Source organism: Ornithodoros turicata, unplaced genomic scaffold (assembly GCF_037126465.1).
Source record: "Ornithodoros turicata isolate Travis unplaced genomic scaffold, ASM3712646v1 ctg00000911.1, whole genome shotgun sequence".
Classification (NCBI taxonomy): Eukaryota; Metazoa; Arthropoda; class Arachnida; order Ixodida; family Argasidae; genus Ornithodoros; species Ornithodoros turicata.
In genome coordinates this window covers 29761-52603 of record NW_026999415.1, presented here as the reverse complement: position 1 = coordinate 52603, position 22843 = coordinate 29761, and the positions used below count along the sequence as shown (strand labels likewise).

General features: G+C 45.6%; 2 protein-coding genes and 1 long non-coding RNA gene across 11 annotated transcripts in view; all 3 read left to right on the top strand.

Moving 5' to 3' along the window:
- The window catches only part of LOC135375638 (uncharacterized), a 97313-nt gene extending 87745 nt beyond the window's left edge, over positions 1 to 9568 (top strand). For 2 of the 3 annotated variants that reach the window (XR_010417309.1, XR_010417311.1), the window contains exons 2-4: positions 8369 to 8441; positions 9199 to 9246; positions 9316 to 9568. This is a non-coding gene — a long non-coding RNA (uncharacterized LOC135375638). Of the gene's footprint in view, positions 1 to 7356; positions 7379 to 8368; positions 8442 to 9198; positions 9247 to 9315 lie in introns of those variants that run through there. The other variant, XR_010417310.1, reaches the window with a different exon arrangement.
- A 2222-nt stretch (positions 9569 to 11790) lies between these two features.
- Positions 11791 to 15357, top strand: LOC135375625 (NLR family CARD domain-containing protein 3-like). Its single transcript, XM_064608299.1, has 2 exons — positions 11791 to 11854; positions 12919 to 15357. The coding sequence occupies exon 2, from the start codon at positions 12925 to 12927 to the stop codon at positions 14314 to 14316; it is 1392 nt and encodes a 463-aa protein (XP_064464369.1). The 5' UTR covers positions 11791 to 11854; positions 12919 to 12924; the 3' UTR covers positions 14317 to 15357.
- A 19-nt stretch (positions 15358 to 15376) lies between these two features.
- The window catches only part of LOC135375622 (zinc finger protein 493-like), a 32089-nt gene continuing 24622 nt past the window's right edge, over positions 15377 to 22843 (top strand). For 4 of the 7 annotated variants that reach the window (XM_064608296.1, XM_064608294.1, XM_064608298.1 and 1 more), the window contains exons 1-4: positions 18117 to 18296; positions 18369 to 18489; positions 19814 to 19897; positions 19986 to 20247. In XM_064608296.1, coding sequence (XP_064464366.1) covers positions 20112 to 20247 — 136 coding nt within the window. In that variant the 5' untranslated portion in view covers positions 18117 to 18296; positions 18369 to 18489; positions 19814 to 19897; positions 19986 to 20111. Of the gene's footprint in view, positions 16076 to 18115; positions 18297 to 18368; positions 18490 to 19813; positions 19898 to 19985; positions 20248 to 22843 lie in introns of those variants that run through there. The other 3 variants (XM_064608293.1, XM_064608295.1, XM_064608297.1) reach the window with 3 other exon arrangements.

Below are 22843 nucleotides of genomic sequence, written 5' to 3'. Positions count from 1 at the left end.
AAGCTGATACACTTCCCAAAGTGTGAAATACATAACAGGCTCTCCTGACCTGACCTTGGTCAATCCCGAGGGGTGCATATTCTACATGAACTGACCGGTGCGCAACGCATCAAATACGTAAAAGGCTCCCATAACATAACATTGGTCAGTCTCGACGCGTGCATATTCTACATAAACTGATACGCTCCCCAACATGTGAAATACATAACGGGCTCTCCTGACTTAACCTTGGTCAATCCCGAGGGTGCATATTCTACATGAACTGACCCACTCCGTAACGCATCAGATTCGTAAAAGGTTCCCCTAAAATAACCTATAGGTCAGTCTCGACGGGTGGATATTCTACATAAGCTGATACACTTCCCAAAGTGTGAAATACATAACAGGCTCTCCTGACCTGACCTTGGTCAATCCCGAGGGGTGCATATTCTACATGAACTGACCGGTGCGCAACGCATCAAATACGTAAAAGGCTTCCATAACATAACATTGGTCAGTCTCGACGCGTGCATATTCTACATAAACTGATACGCTCCCCAACATGTGAAATACATAACGGGCTCTCCTGACTTAACCTTCGTCAATCCCGAGGGTGCATATTCTACATGAACTGACCCACTCCGTAACGCATCAGATTCGTAAAAGGTTCCCCTAAAATAACCTATAGGTCAGTCTCGACGGGTGGATACTCTACATAAGCTGATACACTTCCCAAAGTGTGAAATACATAACAGGCTCTCCTGACCTGACCTTGGTCAATCCCGAGGGGTGCATATTCTACATGAACTGACCGGTGCGCAACGCATCAAATACGTAAAAGGCTCCCATAACATAACATTGGTCAGTCTCGACGCGTGCATATTCTACATAAACTGATACGCTCCCCAACATGTGAAATACATAACGGGCTCTCCTGACTTAACCTTGGTCAATCCCGAGAAGTGCATATTCTACATGAACTGACCGGTGCGCAACGCATCAAATACGTAAAAGGTTCCCATAACATAACATTGGTCAGTCTCGACGCGTGCATATTCTACATAAACTGATACGCTCCCCAACATGTGAAATACATAACGGGCTCTCCTGACTTAACCTTGGTCAATCCCGAGAAGTGCATATTCTACATGAACTGACCGGTGCGCAACGCATCAAATACGTAAAAGGCTCCCATAACATAACATTGGTCAGTCTCGACGCGTGCATATTCTACATAAACTGATACGCTCCCCAACATGTGAAATACATAACGGGCTCTCCTGACTTAACCTTGGTCAATCCCGAGAAGTGCATATTCTACATGAACTGACCGGTGCGCAACGCATCAAATACGTAAAAGGCTCCCATAACATAACATTGGTCAGTCTCGACGCGTGCATATTCTACATAAACTGATACGCTCCCCAACATGTGAAATACATAACGGGCTCTCCTGACTTAACCTTCGTCAATCCCGAGGGTGCATATTCTACATGAACTGACCCACTCCGTAACGCATCAGATTCGTAAAAGGTTCCCCTAAAATAACCTAGGTCAGTCTCGACGGGTGGATATTCTACATAAGCTGATACACTTCCCAAAGTGTGAAATACATAACAGGCTCTCCTGACCTGACCTTGGTCAATCCCGAGGGGTGCATATTCTACATGAACTGACCGGTGCGCAACGCATCAAATACGTAAAAGGCTCCCATAACATAACATTGGTCAGTCTCGACGCGTGCATATTCTACATAAACTGATACGCTCCCCAACATGTGAAATACATAACGGGCTCTCCTGACTTAACCTTGGTCAATCCCGAGGGTGCATATTCTACATGAACTGACCCACTCCGTAACGCATCAGATTCGTAAAAGGTTCCCCTAAAATAACCTATAGGTCAGTCTCGACGGGTGGATATTCTACATAAGCTGATACACTTCCCAAAGTGTGAAATACATAACAGGCTCTCCTGACCTGACCTTGGTCAATCCCGAGGGGTGCATATTCTACATGAACTGACCGGTGCGCAACGCATCAAATACGTAAAAGGCTCCCATAACGTAACATTGGTCAGTCTCGACGCGTGCATATTCTACATAAACTGATACGCTCCCCAACATGTGAAATACATAACGGGCTCTCCTGACTTAACCTTGGTCAATCCCGAGAAGTGCATATTCTACATGAACTGACCGGTGCGCAACGCATCAAATACGTAAAAGGCTCCCATAACATAACATTGGTCAGTCTCGACGCGTGCATATTCTACATAAACTGATACGCTCCCCAACATGTGAAATACATAACGGGCTCTCCTGACTTAACCTTCGTCAATCCCGAGGGTGCATATTCTACATGAACTGACCCACTCCGTAACGCATCAGATTCGTAAAAGGTTCCCCTAAAATAACCTAGGTCAGTCTCGACGGGTGGATATTCTACATAAGCTGATACACTTCCCAAAGTGTGAAATACATAACAGGCTCTCCTGACCTGACCTTGGTCAATCCCGAGGGGTGCATATTCTACATGAACTGACCGGTGCGCAACGCATCAAATACGTAAAAGGCTCCCATAACATAACATTGGTCAGTCTCGACGCGTGCATATTCTACATAAACTGATACGCTCCCCAACATGTGAAATACATAACGGGCTCTCCTGACTTAACCTTGGTCAATCCCGAGGGTGCATATTCTACATGAACTGACCCACTCCGTAACGCATCAGATTCGTAAAAGGTTCCCCTAAAATAACCTATAGGTCAGTCTCGACGGGTGGATATTCTACATAAGCTGATACACTTCCCCAAGTGTGAAATACATAACAGGCTCTCCTGACCTGACCTTGGTCAATCCCGAGGGGTGCATATTCTACATGAACTGACCGGTGCGCAACGCATCAAATACGTAAAAGGCTCCCATAACATAACATTGGTCAGTCTCGACGCGTGCATATTCTACATAAACTGATACGCTCCCCAACATGTGAAATACATAACGGGCTCTCCTGACTTAACCTTCGTCAATCCCGAGGGTGCATATTCTACATGAACTGACCCACTCCGTAACGCATCAGATTCGTAAAAGGTTCCCCTAAAATAACCTATAGGTCAGTCTCGACGGGTGGATATTCTACATAAGCTGATACACTTCCCAAAGTGTGAAATACATAACAGGCTCTCCTGACCTGACCTTGGTCAATCCCGAGGGGTGCATATTCTACATGAACTGACCGGTGCGCAACGCATCAAATACGTAAAAGGCTCCCATAACATAACATTGGTCAGTCTCGACGCGTGCATATTCTACATAAACTGATACGCTCCCCAACATGTGAAATACATAACGGGCTCTCCTGACTTAACCTTGGTCATTCCCGAGGGGTGCATATTCTACATGAACTGACCGGTGCGCAACGCATCAAATACGTAAAAGGCTTCCATAACATAACATTGGTCAGTCTCGACGCGTGCATATTCTACATAAACTGATACGCTCCCCAACATGTGAAATACATAACGGGCTCTCCTGACTTAACCTTGGTCATTCCCGAGGGGTGCATATTCTACATGAACTGACCGGTGCGCAACGCATCAAATACGTAAAAGGCTTCCATAACATAACATTGGTCAGTCTCGACGCGTGCATATTCTACATAAACTGATACGCTCCCCAACATGTGAAATACATAACGGGCTCTCCTGACTTAACCTTGGTCAATCCCGAGAAGTGTATATTCTACATGAACTGACCGGTGCGCAACGGATCAAATACGTAAAAGGCTCCCATAACATAACATTGGTCAGTCTCGACGCGTGCATAGTCTACATAAACTGATACGTTCCCCAACATGTGAAATACATAACGGGCTCTCCTGACTTAACCTTGGTCAATCCCGAGGGGTGCATATTCTACATGAACTGACCGGTGCGCAACGGATCAAATACGTAAAAGGCTCCCATAACATAACATTGGTCAGTCTCGACGCGTGCATATTCGACATAAACTGATACGCTCCCCAACATGTGAAATACATAACGGGCTCTCCTGACTTAACCTTGGTCAATCCCGAGAAGTGCATATTCTACATGAACTGACCGGTGCGCAACGGATCAAATACGTAAAAGGCTCCTATAACATAACATTGGTCAGTCTCGACGCGTGCATATTCTACATAAACTGATACGCTCCCCAACATGTGAAATACATAACGGGCTCTCCTGAATTAACCTTGGTCAATCCCGAGAAGTGCATATTCTACATGAACTGACCGGTGCGCAACGCATCAAATACGTAAAAGGCTCCCATAACATAACATTGGTCAGTCTCGACGCGTGCATATTCTACATAAACTGATACGCTCCCCAACATGTGAAATACATAACGGGCTCTCCTGACTTAACCTTGGTCATTCCCGAGGGGTGCATATTCTACATGAACTGACCGGTCCGCAACGCATCAAATACGTAAAAGGCTCCCATAACATAACATTGGTCAGTCTCGACGCGTGCATATTCTACATAAACTGATACGCTCCCCAACATGTGAAATACATAACGGGCTCTCCTGACTTAACCTTGGTCAATCCCGAGAAGTGCATATTCTACATGAACTGACCGGTGCGCAACGCATCAAATACGTAAAAGGCTCCCATAACATAACATTGGTCAGTCTCGACGCGTGCATATTCTACATAAACTGATACGCTCCCCAACATGTGAAATACATAACGGGCTCTCCTGACATAACCTTGGTCAATCCCGAGAAGTGCATATTCTACATGAACTGACCGGTGCGCAACGCATCAAATACGTAAAAGGCTCCCATAACATAACATTGGTCAGTCTCGACGCGTGCATATTCTACATAAACTGATACGCTCCCCAACATGTGAAATACATAACGGGCTCTCCTGACATAACCTTGGTCAATCCCGAGAAGTGCATATTCTACATGAACTGACCGGTGCGCAACGCATCAAATACGTAAAAGGCTCCCATAACATAACATTGGTCAGTCTCGACGCGTGCATATTCTACATAAACTGATACGCTCCCCAACATGTGAAATACATAACGGGCTCTCCTGACTTAACCTTGGTCAATCCCGAGGGGTGCATATTCTACATGAACTGACCGGTCCGCAACGCATCAAATACGTAAAAGGCTCCCATAACATAACATTGGTCAGTCTCGACGCGTGCATATTCTACATAAACTGATACGCTCCCCAACATGTGAAATACATAACGGGCTCTCCTGACTTAACCTTGGTCAATCCCGAGGGGTGCATATTCTACATGAACTGACCGGTGCGCAACGCATCAAATACGTAAAAGGCTCCCATAACATAACATTGGTCAGTCTCGACGCGTGCATATTCTACATAAACTGATACGCTCCCCAACATGTGAAATACATAACGGGCTCTCCTGACTTAACCTTGGTCAATCCCGAGGGGTGCATATTCTACATGAACTGACCGGTGCGCAACGCATCAAATACGTAAAAGGCTCCCATAACATAACATTGGTCAGTCTCGACGCGTGCATATTCTACATAAACTGATACGCTCCCCAACATGTGAAATACATAACGGGCTCTCCTGACTTAACCTTGGTCATTCCCGAGGGGTGCATATTCTACATGAACTGACCGGTCCGCAACGCATCAAATACGTAAAAGGCTCCCATAACATAACATTGGTCAGTCTCGACGCGTGCATATTCTACATAAACTGATACGCTCCCCAACATGTGAAATACATAACGGGCTCTTTTGACTTAACCTTGGTCAATCCCGAGAAGTGCATATTCTACATGAACTGACCGGTGCGCAACGCATCAAATACGTAAAAGGCTCCCATAACATAACATTGGTCAGTCTCGACGCGTGCATATTCTACATAAACTGATACGCTCCCCAACATGTGAAATACATAACGGGCTCTCCTGACTTAACCTTGGTCAATCCCGAGAAGTGCATATTCTACATGAACTGACCCACTCCCTAACGTGTCAAATATGTAAGAGGCTTGGATTGATCCGTCTTAAATATTTTTATTATTAGCCAGTGCAATAAATAAAGCAGCTGGAAAACAAGAAGCAAGTAAAACGGCGACCTTATGTTCGCCTTGAAAGTTACGAGCGTAAGCGTTCGTCCGGTGAGCTTTTCTCTGCGCCCAGCTAGATACACCGTATTAGCGTTGCAGTCCCTTGAGAAAGTTGCATGATTTCAGGGAAGGAATCTGACCAAAACGCATTGTGTCGCCAAAGTAGTTGTTCTTAGGCCAAACACCACAGCGCGTTGTCCTCTCCTCTAGCATTGCATGATCGCTCATCGCAATTATGCTCCCACATTTGACCCAAACCTGCAAACGATAAACTCTCAATTTAAAATTATCCCAGCATCGTGTTCCAAGTTGATATGTTATTCGTCGTTGCAGCCACAAGGGAGACCGTCAATTTTTCTCCCTACACTCTTGGAAAAATGGGTGGATCAGTTACACCTGTTAATGGTTGTCACTATATGTTGTGACTAAAAGGTTGTAAAGTTCTTGCTGCTACCTCACTCTCAAAACAGAACTTGCACGCGTAGCACGTTTTCCCGCTTCTGATTCGTCAGTCACGGGGGCCTACGCCTTTCTGTTGTAATTTAGATAAATGATGATTTCATTTACCACCACTTTTTGCACCCTTTATTAGACGCCATGTTGACGTCGGTGTCAACTATAGAAGTTACCCCCTTTTCACACCCTTCTTTCTTTCTTCTCCCTAATTTGAATGGGGAATGCAAAGTACAACAACAGGAAACAAGCAGTTATGAGGTTATCACATAGTTGTGCACGGCGTCGCTTCGTAGTTACACTTTGTCATCCTCGTTTCTTTCTACTTCTTCTTCTCCTTGGAATAGGTAGTAAGCAACACGCGTGCTTTTTTTTCTGTCTAATGTAAGATGTTGTGTTCACGTGGCTGTGTGTCATCCTTCCTTTTTTTTTTTGTTCTAATAAATACATCCCAGTGTACGTGTTAATTGCGCATTCTGCGAATCCATTCACCACACAACAGTTTCTACGCTCTGTATAATCTGAATCCCTATCTCGGTCATGGCCATAATCTTAATTACGGTTGACGTCGAATTTTGTTTTAGTTATCCCAGGTGCACATGTGGCTGTGAACGCGTGCTTGCAAAGGAAATGCCATGTACAAGGTACTTACTGGAAAGTCAATTCTCGTCGAAGACTTTTCAGAAATCTCATTAAAAACTTACTGGAAGGGCTTACGAACAGAGATTTATGAAGGACAAAAGAAGCACGTACACCTGTATGGAGTGTCCTATAAAAGCCAGGCAGTTTCTGTAGTCTACACACATCTGAAATATCCTCTCTATACAGGTAAGCACTTCCTTGAGAGATAACCGCTCTTTATTACTTCCTGTACTTGACTAGCATGGTTGTCTGTTTGCAGTGCTTTGCGTTGACTATTATGTGGTGCAATGCAATTGAATATATCTAATGTATTTGGGCCTTAGAAATAAGAGGAGCGTACAACATCTTATTTCAAACCTTTTCGAACAAACAGTGTTTATGGAAGCCGGATGCTAGAAAGCTATGGTATCAGATTGTGGTATATGTTGCCATCCCATTTAAAATACGGCAAGCATTTTGTGCGCAGTTTACGTCGCTATGTGATGAACACCTCAACCATTATGTCATCTTCTTAATTATTTTGCTGTAAGATTGTAGTGTAAGAGTATGTGGGTAATACTTTCCATGTTGTTTCACTGCTTTTCAGTGTCTTTGTATGCGGCTCTGAACTATAAGGTTATTGAGGATGAGCTCTGGGAGTCAATACTAGCATGTGCTAATGACACCCATAATTCCATCCCTAAGCCTTGTATATAGTAATGTTAATTCAATAAACAAACAATAATCACTTCATAACCACGGCTCCTTTGGCACAGTTCTATCTATACCACATTTGTGGTATCATAAGACGTCGGTCTGTTCCTCCCTTAAAATATCTCGACTCAAAGATGACTCTGAAAATCGAGGGCGTTGGAAAAAAAAGACTCCTGTAATAGTATCCATTTATCGTCAGAAAAGCACAACAGCCGAAAAGCGTATTTTCAGCCCGTCAATGTCAAAGTTTTAGACGCCTAACCTTAAATGCGAAACTCGCAACTCATTTTTCACACGAGACAATTCATGTTCTGAGGCTGGAACACATATATAGAAGGACAAACACATACGTGTTTAATATTTCTTTCATCATTTTTCACTTTCGTTCAAACTACACATGGCTGTATCGGAGGAAGTGAGGTTTCTACCAAAACTATTTCTGAGGACTTCAAACAAACAAGTTATTTTATTCTCTTTCTCCAGGAAAGTTTCAACGATCTCTTCGTGGACACAATGACGCCTCTACGTTTCGCTGTTGTCTTCGTCCTCCTCTTTGGTAATACTAATATGGGATCTAATATGGGATGTTGTGAAAGTTTGATCAAACCAAAAGCTCCATTTTGAGAGCTGCGGTAGTTTTCAACTGACAATTATTCTACTATAGCCGGAGGAGATGTCCTAGGAAAGCACAAGAACCAGTAATTTATCAAGACCTCCTGCACCCCCCTAACACCCCTCATATGTTCAGTGACACCCCCTAACTTTTTGACCTGTGTATCCCCTACAGGGGGTGCCTTTACGATTTCTGGTTTAGATACATGTCAGTGATGATATGTTATGATAACGTAACTATGATAATGACGCACCCCCACCCACTTTTTCCAACACCCATCCACGCTTAGAATTCTGGGTAAACCATTGAAAAGAACACACGGTGTTGGAAACATTGGCGGGTTCCAAACTAGGGTTTTTGTCCCCGTCTTTTACCCATAGCGGGTCGCTCCAGGATAATTCAGCTTGAGTTAGGTTGAGACTTATTGCGAACCCACTGAAAAACGGTGATATACACCCCCCTATCCTTTCCTTTTTCCTTGAACATGTCCTTCGCCCTAAGAGAGCAAAAAGTTTTCTACACGAAGGCTGTCCTCGTCATTCGGTAACACGTTTAGAGAGATGAGGTAGTCACGTGAACAGGTGCGCAGGACGCGTAACAAGCTGTCGAAAGCGCGTGACGCAACAGCTCACCTGGTGGGATCCAAGTTTGGGGGGAACTTGAGAGTGCGAGAAACTCAAAATTTCCCTTTCTTTTTAAGGTGTATCTGTCGCCAGTGAAGCGGCACCTGAAGGACACGAGCTTGAACGTAAGGACCTTTGGAATTATTAACGATGTTACCGTATAGCCATCATTGTGAGGACGTTTCCTCTTGCAGGTCGTCAACTTGACGTCCAGCTCTGCCTTTGTATTGGGGGTGTCACTTGCCCTAATGGGGGCCGTTGCACAAAGGCAAGCGGTTGCAGCAAATGCTCCGCTCTCGGTGGATGAACAACATGGCTGACCGGCAACCCTTAACAACGAAACGATCAATTGCACGTATATGAAATAAGAGACCCTGGTCTTTTCTTTTACTAACATGGTCATAGGTGGCGGGAACTTTTGAGGGCAATAAATTGTACTAAGCAGCAGACATTGCGTTCGTTTATTTCTCTTTCGATTTCCTGTACAACTGCATTTACATGGGATCCCGTGCGCCTGCACAACTGCACGCCGTGCAGCGATAACCACACGTGCAGTCTGAAAACCCAACTTTACTGCGTAACACTCTCGCCATCGACCATTTTTCCGAACGATACATTTATCGGTTCACAGAAGAGTGGAGCGTTTTTCTAGGGATTATCGTATACATCCAGATTGTCACGGAAAAGCGCGCGCAAATCTCGAGAAAGAACAAATCTACTGGAAAGAGGACAGTATCATATTCTGAACAACGATGATCCTGAGCGTAGTAAGGGTCAGTTCTCACTTGGCGACGCGGCGCACCCCTCGAGACTGACAATGTTACGTAAGGAGTGCCTATTTCACAAATTGGGGTGTGCGCCTGTTCATGTTGAATATGCGCCCGTCGAGACTGACCAAGGGGAGGCCAGGAGAACCTGTTAGGTATTTCACACGTTGGGGAGTGTTTGAGTTTATGTGGAATATGCATCCGTATATCTGACGTATATACCCGTATATATATATATATATATATATATATATGACGTAAGGAGTGCCTTTTATCTATTTCAAAAGTTGGCGTGTGGGCCGGCTGATGTAGAATATGCACCCGTGAAGGCTGACAAAGGTTAGGTCAGGAGAGCCTTCACCTGACCTAACCTTGGTCAGCCTCGACGGGTGCATATTCTGCATGAAATTCACAAATCCCCATCGTGTGAAATACATAAAAGGCTCTCCTGACAAAACCTTCGCCACTCACCACGGGTGCACAGTCTACATGAACTGACCCACTGCCACACGTCCAAATAACGTAAGAGTCTCCCATGACCTAAACCTTGGTCAATCTCGAGAGGTGCATATTCTACATGAACTGACCCACTCCGCAACGTGTCAAATATGTAAGAGGCTTCGATTGACCCGTCTTAAATATTTTTATTGGTGGCCAGTGCAATAAATAAAGCAGCTGGAAAACAAGAAGCGAGTAAAACGGTGACCTTATGTTCGCCTTCAAAGTTACGAGCGTAAGCGTTTGTCCGGTGAGCTTTTGTCTGCGCCCAGGGAGGTACACCGTACGAGTGGTGCAGTCCCTTGAGAAAGTTGTCTGATTTCAGGGAAGGAATCTGACCAAAACGCATTGTGTCGCCAAAATAGTTGTTCTTAGGCCAAACACCACAGCGCGTTGTCCTCTCCTCTAGCATTACATGATAATAACTCATTGCAGTTATGCTCCCACATTTGACCCGAACCTGAAAACCATAAACTCCCAATTTAAAATTATCCCAGCATTTTCTTCCAAGTTGATATGTTATCTCTCGTTTCACCACAAGGGAGACCGTTAATTTTTCTCCCTACACTCTTAGAAAAATGGGTGAAGGGAATAGTTGTCACTATATGTTGTGACTAAAAGGTTGCAAAGTTCTGTCTGCTACCTCACTCTCAAAACAGAACTTCAACGCATAGCACGTTTTCCCGCTTCTGATTCGGTGAGCCACAGGGGCGTACACCTTTCTGTAGCAATCTGGATAAGTGATAATTTCATTTACCACCCCTTTTTACACCCTTTATCAGATGCTATTTTGACCTAGGTTGCAGCCATAGAAGTTACCCCTTTTCCATACCCTCTTTCTTTCTTCCTATTTTGAATGGGGAACGTATCGGAAAGTACAACAACAGGAAACGAGAAACCGCAGTTATGAGGTTATCGCATAGTTTTGCACGGCGTCGCTTCGTATTTTACACTTTGCCAGCCTGGTTTCTTTCTTCTTCTCCTTGGAATACGTAGTAAGGAACCGGCTTCTTTGTTCTTTTTTCTTCTGTCTAATATAACATGCTGTGTTTCATCCTCCCCGTTCTTTTTTTTTTTTTCATTCTTCTAATAAATATATCTCCCCGTACCTGTTAATCAACTTTAAAAAGAAGCATCTAGTAGGACATTCACTGCTTGTACAAATAAAATAAAAAACTAAGGCAAGCTGAAGTACGAAGTATTGCAGAAATTGAGGAAGCAATAAGAGGACCGATGAGCATCACCACCGCTAGCTTCCAAATGCGGCGCTGGGAAGCTTGACGGAAAGACAAAAGGCGCAGCGGTGGAGATCGCCTTGCGGAGAGTCCAAGAGTCAACGACCCAGGTTGCAGACGTTGCAAAATATAAGGAGGAGTAATGCTGAGCTGGTTAATCCGTACCCGTTTACCGAGCTCCCCACATTTCATGCGAGTAGTCTCCAGACATCGCGAGGAAACTGTAGGAAACGGTAAGTGCACTACATCTCGCCGCGTGAGGCTCGAAGGACGTGTTAGGACGAGTGTCGCAGTTTCCCAACTTGTTGCTGCTCAGTTGTTTGTACTGTTACCAGGGCCGCCGGGGATTGGGCCAGTGGCATCGCTAGGGCACGCGTCACCCGGTGTGGGAGCTCTTTATGTCACGGTCGTCACCCTCCGCCCCACCCTTCTCCTATTAACGGATACCTTTCCGTACCAGGCGATCACCATCAATACACGTATTACACCACACTCAGAAAAAAAAAGCCTCGTAGAAGGCTCCTTATTTTGTTTTTGGCGTCATCGTGCCGCAGAGAACGGGAGGAAGCGGCAGTATTGGTACTGCGCGTCACCCCTTCCGTCGCTTCACCCAGTGCGGACCGCACCCCCTGCACCCCCCTAGTGACGCCACTGGATGGGGCCCCAGGGCCAGTTTAGGGGATTGACGGAAAAAAGATAAAGCACCGGCTTGGACGCAAGAGGCAACAAACTTTACTCGTAACGTTCCGACGCGGGCATCCTCATCGGACAAACACGAAACAAAATTGCACACGTCCGAGCTCAGCTTTATGCCTTCGTCATGTTCCTGTAGCATTCCGGTAGGGGCCCATTGTGGCTGTTGCGACCACTGTTATCAGAATAAATATTCCAAGATTTCAGAAATCCCCCCCCCCCCACCTATGTTCACAATCTGCTAGATATTATAGTGACCGTGTCATAATCGGCCATCCCCATGAGGATCCCGTCCGCACGATCCTATTAAGGATCCTATCCCGTCCTATTAAGGTTGTCCTATGCTGTGGCAGTTGCGAGATGGACTTCTGCATGTGATTGAAAGGAGTGCATTTCGAGTAATACCACGAGTGCGACGAATGCCACAACGAACATGCATGGCAGTGTGTGTGTGGGGGGGGGGGGAAGAAAGTGAATGGGCTCTGAATCTATTGGTGTCTCGTTCGTAAAACTCTGTCGCAAACATCGTGCCTGTGACAACTTTCACAGAACTGAACTGCAAACTGTCGTTGTCTGCCCATGCTCCAACTCTTTCTCTTTACAGAACAACATGACATTTAACGGCGCGGGAGACGCACGGGACTACGTTTCGAGTCACCCGGAAATCGCCGAGGTCGCTCGACAAATTCCGTTCCTTGATCCCGCAACGGTGACATCAAGAATTTTCTCTGTGCGTAACGTCTTCAAACGAAAAGGCGTTGACATCGCAAAACCCTGTTCCAGGAGTAATGAGGCAGGATGCAGGTTGCTTGAGCACGTGACACTCTGCAGTCGAATCTTATTCTCCGTTGATGTTCAGCTCCACGAAAGTAAGCCAGGAGAGCTGAATGTCTCGCGAATACCGTCAAATCATGGCATCTTATCTGAGGTTGCGTTGCTGGACTCTCTGTTTCTGATCTGCTGGCTAGTGAAACAACACCGCTGCATACAAGGAATAGATCTGTACAAAACAAGCCTATTTGTCCACTTCCCGACGGCCCTTAAACTTGCCCTCGTACACGGCTCTAACATTAAAAGCGTCAAAGCAGGCACCCGAAAGGTATGCGCACACCACAACGTGTTTCTTGAAGGCATCAGACCCGAGAGCATGCTAGAGGATTTTAAAGCACGCTACCTCAAGCTGGATATCGAGTCCGCGTCACGACTCTCGGAAGGACTCAAGAGGTCACCGCAGTTGAAATCTGTTGTCTTACACTACTGTGGCGTCAGCAAAGAGGGGATGAAGCTCCTGTTGAAAGCACTTCAGCAGTGCAACCACTTGACGTCTCTGCAAATCCGTGATTACAGCTTCAAGAAAGCTGCCGCTGTGCATCTGGCGGAAATTGTAAAACGCAACAGCTACCTGAAGGACCTCTTTCTCTATCACATGCCTGACGACGTATTAGAAATTATAGCGATTGCGCTCAGAGAGAACAGTTCGATCGAGAATTTGAAAATAAATGAATCTAATGATAGTGCTCGTAGTACGCCCCACATTTCTGAGGCCTTGAAGACGAACGGGACAATACGAACGCTCGAGCTTAATAACTGTGGTGTGGAGGAAAGTGATGTGGTTCAGTTTGCTCAGGCTCTCAAAGTGAACGTCACTCTCCGGAAGCTTCAACTTCGATGGAGCAGTTTCACAGACGCAGGTGCAAGGCATCTAGCACAAGCTCTGGAGGCAAACCATACGCTTCGTGAACTCGATCTCTCCTGTAACGACCTGACGGAAGTGACCCTGGTACAGTTTGTGAAGACCCTTACAGTGAACACTTCACTGGAAATGGTGCATCTTGGAACGATCGCTTTCTCTGGCGAGGTTGACGAAGAGATTGCTCAGGTTATCAGAGCTATCCACCAGTGTTACCACAGAATCTCTACAAAGTGGAACACCCTCGCGCTGAACGAGTTGGCACGTCTCACTTCGCTCAACTACGGCGACGTCAAAAAGATCTACATCTGATTCGTTGAGGAGACACCCATGTTGCGGGTGATCTCAGCACTAGAATCAAACTGTCACGTCACGGAAGTACATATCGAAAGAGCTGATCACGAGACGCCCGGAGGCGAGATAGTTAAAGCTCTTGCGCAACTTATCGAAAAGACCAGGTCCTTCAAGTTTCTCCGCTGCACATGCCCTTTTGACGCTAACGCTACTTTCATCAAGGGCCTTACAAATAACGACACGATCAACCGTGTCGAGCTCCTGGCCGCATATTTTACTACGGAAGTCGCCCGGGCGTTCGCAGCCATGCTCGAAGCGAACACGACACTGCACGCCTTTGTCACGCAGTTCTCTTGTTACGAAGCAGGGGCGATCAAAGTGATTGCGAGGCACTCCCCCAAGAACTACACGCTCACCACATTCTGGGGGGATTCGGTGGGTTGTAACTCACGAGCACTGTGCCAGATTTCCGACGTGCTCCGGAGAAACGAGCTGCTCCTCAATCGTGCCACGAGGTTTGAGCTGGGCACCTGCAGGGACTGTGATTGCAGAGAAGCATTTCGGATACTCTGGAGGTGCGATTCCGTGGTGCAGCAAGTTAAGCGTGTCGCAGAGTGTACGGAAGAAGGGGCGAGGCAGTGTGTAGAAAAGGCGAAACTGCTGTTTCTGTAGAGAGGGTCTCTGCTTCCTTACGCAGCGCTTGCTGGTGCTTATACAAAACGACTCCGTGCTACGTGGGACAGACGTAAAGTTCTTTTTTTTTTTTTTTTTCATCAGTGCAGCATGGGAGCAGTCACATGCCAAACAAGAATCATAGCTCTCACTTCTTGGAGCTTCCGTGCTTTCGGTTTTAATCGAGAAACATCGAATACAGAGGAACATTCGAAGACCCATGACAGATAAATTGCTGCATATGCCAGGCTTGCCAACATGACCTTTTGTCCCGGATCGGGTGCGCTGGTCGGAATCTCATTCTTCTGCCATTGTAGGTGCCCCAACGCGCCTGTGAACCTTTTAGGGGTGTGACGTCACGTAGAATCTCGGTCACGGGGGGGGGGGGGGGGGCGGGGGGCGTACACCTTTTTTGTAGCATTATGCTATCCAGTGCGCTCCCGGTTTTTATCAAATGTGTTCTCCAAGATCTGTGCGCACGGTGTTTTTCGGTGACCACGAGCGCTCGTACAATGATATCGTGGCGTGCAGCACACGTGTGTTAGGTACACAGCAGTGTACCCAATGGTCAGTGCATCCCGCGCTCAATCAGCGTGGTACCCTTGTGCCAACAAGTGTGGCGGTGATGTGTGTGGAAATTGAAGACTGTGATGTTATCCCTGTGAACGCATGAACAAAAGCGAATAGGTGACCATGAATACAAGACGAGTCTGCCAGAACTGCGACTATCCAGCTTAGGAAACATTTTTTTTTATTGCTCTTAGCCATCTTTAGAAAGGGAGGACTACTGGTATGGCTTTCTGGTGACTCTTATTGATTTTTTTTTTTTTGCCGTAGTTGCTCCGGTCTTCCAAGTCGGAGGCGCTGTTGTACCATCTGACGTCATTTGTTCGTAAACAGGGAGATGTCTGTTATCAGCTCTCTAAACTGAATGTGCCCAATTTATGACTTCGTATGAGTTACGTAATACTCGGATTATCCTAAACACTTTTTTGTGCAGGTGCAACAATAACCATTTGACAACTGCATTCAGTGTCCAGATATGAATGTGTTCGGCTATGGCTGCTGACCACGCCATCTCGTGAACTATGGGTCGACAGAGAAGGTATCGAAACTATTTTTATATCAAAAGGGGTTAAAAATGGGGCTGTTCGGTTTTCTAGAAACACGATTAATAGAGTTAAAACCTCCCAGTGATAGGAAGGAACAACGAGGCCTTGTTAGAACTCGGGATCAGGCAGACCAGTTGGAAGAGCGGCAACCTTGAGAAGATCAGGTTTAAGCGGGATTGAAAGATAATGAAGTTCTTGGTTCGCCAGTCAGTGCAATGTGTTTTTGTCCGTCTTTTTAGCTCCACGGCACTGGGGGGTTTTTAACGCTTGTAATCGCGATTATTTTTGTAGACTTTGTTCTCCTTTCTGATAATAAAGTGCCACAGTCCAGAATGCTGCTAGGCTGTCTGGGATTTTCTGAGCTCTTTTACACACGCTTGTAAAATGCACGTAGAGGAACAACATCTGCATCACCTGAGCGTAATCACACGCAAAGCCGCATGGTGAACGGTCTGCACACAATCGGCATAGAAGTGCAGTACCGCCCATTTTCAAACTGTCCGTCCGATTCATAGGAGACCTGCAAGGTTATAGTTACAGTCACTATATTAGCTTACGCTTAAGCTTAATATAGCTTAAGCTTATATAGTGACTGTAGTTATAGTGTTACAGATTGTTGCATCCACCATTAGAGAGTGCACGTAATCCAAACCGTACACCACAGCACTCTCAGCTGCAATTAGGAAGTGCTACGTGGCCTTTACCGTTTACGCTGCGAGCAACAGACAAAGTATGCATTCGTGCTTCATGAAAGGAAGAGACAATGTGTTGTTTGCACCGATATTTTAGCAGGTTGTTGTGCGAATGTCCGTAGAACCTACATCTCGTCCCCCACACCACTGGAGCTGGTGAAAGTCCAACGTTGTTTGCAGATATTAAAGGACAAACCATAACTGCACGCTTTTTGAGTGTCTTATTCACCATTTCGGCAGTTTCTTCCCCGAAGAAATTTGTTCCGAGTGTATGTTAATTTCTCCATTATGTATCGTATAACGTGAAAGAAAAACAATGTGCAAGCTTCCCGCAATAACGATTCACAGGTAGAGTGAAAATGGTTGAGAGCACTAAACAGTTAAATTACGAAAAATGAGACTTTTGTTCAATTAAACTGTTTAATGCTCTCAACCGTTTTCTCTTTTCTCTGTTACGTAGTTGACGTAGTCTATACCTAAGGGTTGTCTGAGTTCCCAGCAGTTTCCTGCTAAGGCCCCTCTTCCTGTTTGACACTGCTGCCTCAAGGAGCGTAGATGTAGGTATCGCATCTAATTAATTAATGTTCTAGGCTAGTTCCTAAAATGTTCCTTTGGACACCTTGTGTGATCACTTTCGATAATGAGTTAAACCGACTCAAATCTGCACGGTTTGCCATCCACTGGCTAAGATCAGTGACTGTTGAAAAAGATTTCGCGTGACCCCCCCCCCCCCCCCCATCTGTGTGCCTGTGTGTCTTTTTAGCTCCCCGGCCACTGAGGTTTTAACGCTTTTAATCATGATTCAAGAAAACTGAACAGCCCAATTTTTAATGCATAATGCAAAAACCTCGAGACTAGGGAACACGATGGGACAGAGACAACACGAGCCTTCGTGTTCCCTAGACTCAGGGTGTTTACATTATGCATCATCTTCACCAGCTCGCTTGCTTCCTAGCCATTTTTTCATTGCCAATTTTTAACCCTTCTCGATCCCCCAAAATTATGCAATATTTCGTCAAAGAGCATAAAAATAAATGGGAGTAGCTGCATGTTATGATCTAACCCAGGGCCGGCGAAACGGTGGAGCAGCCGGGGCCCGTAATTTCTTTCGCCGGCCCTGATCGTGATCACTTTGACGGAGGTTTGAAAAGCGCGCGTCCACGAGGAGGACGAGCAAAAGGAGGGGGAGAGAATAAAAAAAGAAGGAAGAGTTGAAGAGTCACGTGGGGTAGGCTGATAGCCGGCAAAGAGACTCTCCCATTTGGGAACAGGCATATCGTTTTGTAATGCCGCTAATTCTTCCCTGAAGCGGTGACAAACTCTCTTCCTGAAACTCTTGGTGCTCTCGAGCCATATCTTGCGCTAGTTTTACGGTTACATCGTTATCATCATCATGGAAAGTTTGGGAAATATGGCCGCGCGCACACAGGGCAGATTCGGCGGCTCGAAGCTTCAGCGCGGTTCTAGTAGTGGCAGAGTGGCTTCGAGTGTTTACTTTTCACTTCGAGCTATTTGAAATGAGGTACTCCGTCAATTAAGGGGCTATTGGGATCTTCATTATTTTGAAAACACCCTCTGTTCCGTGCTCCCTCAGTGCACCAGCATTGTACAGGACAACAAAACACTTTTGTGAAGAACGCAGAACAGGACCTGAAGGAGCAAGACACAGGCCGCATGCTCGAGTGAGAGAAACAGGGATTCATCTACGGAAAATAGTAAGTTATATCTCGACGTATAACCGCATTAGCCCGCATAATTCAACTTGGATGAGTAATGAAATGTTGGAGGAAGTGTCCAGAGTGGTGTTTCAACATCACGGTACTCCCGTGCGGGTCTTGACAACTATATGCTCGCTTTTGCCAAATGGGCGCCTAACTTGATGCATAATGATGAAGCATAATGCATCGGCTGGGCATTCTTTTGTTGGCGTCACCATTCTGCAAGTCGGCTTCCTACATGCAGTGTTGTGGTTGTTAGATTAGTTTAGGTTCCGTTAGTGTTCAGCTTATTCTAGTCAGGGTAGTGTAAGGTAGCTTCGTTTGCAACGTGAGACAATTGATGTCCTGAGACTGGAGCACATAGAAAGGACAAATACATACGAAGACTCGAGTGCTTAAGAAATTAATGATGAAAGGTGGATAAGTCACTGGAAAGGTTAGCCAGCTGTAGGACTCGAACCCACGGTAATCCTGAAGATGCGGGTTCGAGTCCTACAGCTGGATAACCTTTTCAATGACTTCCATCTTTCGTCATTACTTTGCAAATTGGTACAGCTCTAGGTTAGGTGCCGTTAGTTTAAGTAACTGAGTCTGGTTTTGGATAAGTCCAAGTTACCTTCGTGCAGCTTGTCCTATGCCTTCCTATGCACCTTCTGGACGGTGCCGGCTTCAGGTGCTCTACCGTGTTCCTCATGTCACGGACAGTCCGATGGATTTCACTGCATAAACAATTGGGTCCACCCGGCAGATGCTATTAGTCCCCGTCATTTATCACGAACTTGAGTAAATTTTTCAAGTTCTTCACATTGGTGGGGTAAAAGACACACCTTTAGGTGACACATTTTTTATTTCCATTCATAATAATTTGCATAATAAAACTTGATTTAGGTGACAATCGCATCAGCAGGCGGCAAAAAGCTAGTAAGAACAAATTCCATTGACCGTGTTATTTCTAGGTGGCGTAGTTTTTTAACTTTTTTTTAGTTTTTTTTTTAATTATAAATCAATGAGACATTTTCTGGGACACCCTGTATGTGCTCTTCCTACTTGGATGGTACTTTGTCATATACTGGGAATTTATAAATTATGCGAGTCTTCACGCAAACACACATTGAGAATTCTATTTACATAGTAATTGTTATAAAATTGCTTGCCAGCTAAGCAGATGTTGTATACTGCACAAAACTGTCCATGGCTTCCTGGTGTGTAAGTGTTGGAAAGGGGGAAAATATTAACCTCGTTCATCACACTTTACGCCTTCCAAATGTTACATCTTGAATCTGGAAAGTAGTTAAATACGTGTATCATGTTTCTTCGGAAGGAAAAAGAATTCCTCGCAATATTTCGTCGAGAACTTCTCACCGGCACCTCTTCTGTCTGAACGTAGCTGACCCTCTGACAAACGGTGAGTCGCTGTTTTCACGAATACACTGTTCAGGGATTTCATGTTCTGTGAGCGTACGAAAACCGTCGCTGTATTTGTTTCACTTCAGGACCCAATTTTCCCTTTCCAATTTACGTGGGATGAGGACAGCACTGCGCATTAAAGAAGAGGCAAGAGATTCTTGTGACTTCGAATCATCACATGCCAGGCCCTTTGGAATCACAACTCCAAGAAAATGCAGTTCTCTCTGGAGTTCCGCAATCAGCCCGTGAGAGTGAAATCGGAACCACGTGATGTTGCATGCCTGCCACAACAGGGCCAGGTACATCAACAGCACTGCAGCGAACATCCTTCAGGAGGTGATGCTTACGGTAAAATCCTCGTAAATTATGCACTCAAGTGGGGAATGTTTGATAGACAGTGTCTGACCTTTTTCGGGTTAAGTGCCCAAAGCAAATTTGGGTGGGAAAAAAATGTCCTCTATCATTGTTCCCACAGGTCCTTGAAACACTCGAGTACCCTAGAATTTCAAAATGCAATTTTCAACGTTTTGGAAATCCCTGGGATTTTCCACAGTCCTTGAGAACCCTCCATTTTGCACCTTTTTCTTATTCTCATGGGGCTGGTAGTGCAAATTCCACTTATGCTGAGCTATCCGTGGTTTTGAACTATACCGTAATTTCACGATTTTTTTTCCCACGAGCGCTCCGCGGCTTATCCACCGGTGCGGCTTATCTGATGACTTTTTTTTTTTTCTGGTACATTCCCCATGAGCCGGTCTTAACGAAAGGGCCAACAGTGTCTCTGGAACAGCACTGCCCTGCCGATGCACAAACAGTGCGTAACAGGGACGGGTCCGCATTCGAGTAGATTGATCTTCCTGGTGGATTCCCCATAGTAGCTTTAATGAAAGTGGTGACAGTGATTCACTTCTTCTGGAAAACAACTGACCCATCAAGCCACGAAAAATGCCAAACAATTGCACAATCCGATCTTCTTAGAACTCTAGAGCTGACCTCCTTTGTTGTACACCATGACGACCCCAGAGTGTGGACCACAGTTAGGGTTGCCACCTTTCGGAGTGAAAAATACCGGATGAGGGAGAGGAGGTGGGATAGAAGGAAGGAGGAAAGGGAAAGTGGGTGAGGAACGTTCTAGCTGGCTCGACACAACCACCAACAGCCTTGCACAACCAGTGCTCTTGTCCCCACTGGACACAAGATTTAATTAATAACAATGATATTAATAATAAATGATTAATAATAATAATGATGAATAACTAAGAAAACGACTGGTGACTGCAGAGTTAAGGGTCTGTGCTCCAGATTTATTCAAGCTGTAGTGAAATGTTGAAGGGAAAGCCCCGTAAAAGCCATTATGAAAGGTCTTGAGCCACAAATACAGGCAAAACGCTGCCGGTACCACCTTCCTACGGGCAGCGCGCACAAATAACCGGCCTGGTGGCAACCCTAACCACAGGGTTTATGGCCTTCTCTAAGGCCATAAACCCTGCGGCCCATATTCTGTGGTCGACACGGTGTACAACAAAAGAGTTCTAGTGTTCTAGCAAGATCGGATTGTTCCCTTGTTGCGTGTTCTTCATGGATCGACGGGTCAGTGGCCTTGCAGAAGGCATGAATCACTGTTACCAATTTCGTTGAAGCTGTTTGGGGGAAGGCACCAGGAAGGTCAGTCAACTCAAATGTGGACTCGTCCTTGTTTCACATTGTTCGTGCCCCAGCAGGGTGTAGCTGTTTCGGAGACACTGTCGACCCTTTCGTTAAAACTGGCTCGGCCACCAACACATTCTCGTAGAGTCCGGCGCAGGGAATTACTATATCCTGTACTGTCAAACATGGGCTGCAGGACAACAGTCATGCAGATGATCGTTCCATGCACTTGTCCAAAATCATTTGAAAGTGACTGTTCAATGCATATATTACATGTATGTACGAGCATATGAGGAAACTCAATGTGGATCATCAAGAACCATTTGTGCCCTAATCAATCGAGCGAGGTATTCTGCTTTTCTCGTCTAAGGTTTTCACCGTTGGTTGCTAGGTATTCATTGAGCTTCGTGAGATAAGGTGCTAGTCTTTTTTCTTTGTCAGTCGATTATGCATCTTAATGTTGAAATGCCATTCATAATGAATCTGTATTCTAATGTACTGTGTTCTAACGTAATAACACGTACAAATAAACCGGGAAAGCTGCGCAGATATGTCAGCATTGTGCCACGATTCTTTCCGTGTCTAAGAAAAATTCCGTAAGTGGGACCTTCACCGAGCATACCCCCCCCCCCTCCCCCACTTGGAAGCTCGGCACCCCCCCCAGCAGCGAACAAGATGAAGAACAATTGTTGTGCGGTGAAATGTGCGTTCACCTATGAAGTGCTCCGCCTGGAACGAAATTTTCGTTGTTTCCTTGGCAGCCTCGTGAAAAGGAGAGAAGACGGAAGCGCAGTTAAACGTACAGTAAAAACGTTGCAGTGAAACGTTTTCGCTTGCAGTGACGTTAACCACTGTCAGGAAGCTATGCAAACTTCATTCATTGTTTCTTTTAGTAAAGATAGATCGCCGTGGATGCCCAACAAATAACACCGTTATATGTAATCACCATTTTGCTGATGATGCTAGGTCAAATGATCCGAGAAGTGCTTCGTATGTTCCGTCTATAAAATGTCCCTCTATAGGGACGTTCGCCTGGAGTTTGGCAGTGAGACACTAGAAGGCGCGACAGCCTTTCTCCCCTGGTGGCACAGGGAGGAAAAGTTTTAGAGTAGACTCGTTAGGCGAAGAATGTGATTACATGCGCTGTGCATGATCTTCCACCTGTCTCCGTGCAATACCTGAGAATATATAGCCCGGGGAACGGAAAAAATAAAAGCCTGGACCACGTTACTGTTATAAAATGCACAGACTGCACGAAGAAAACCGGGGCATACCTGTATCATATCTGTTTTTCTTC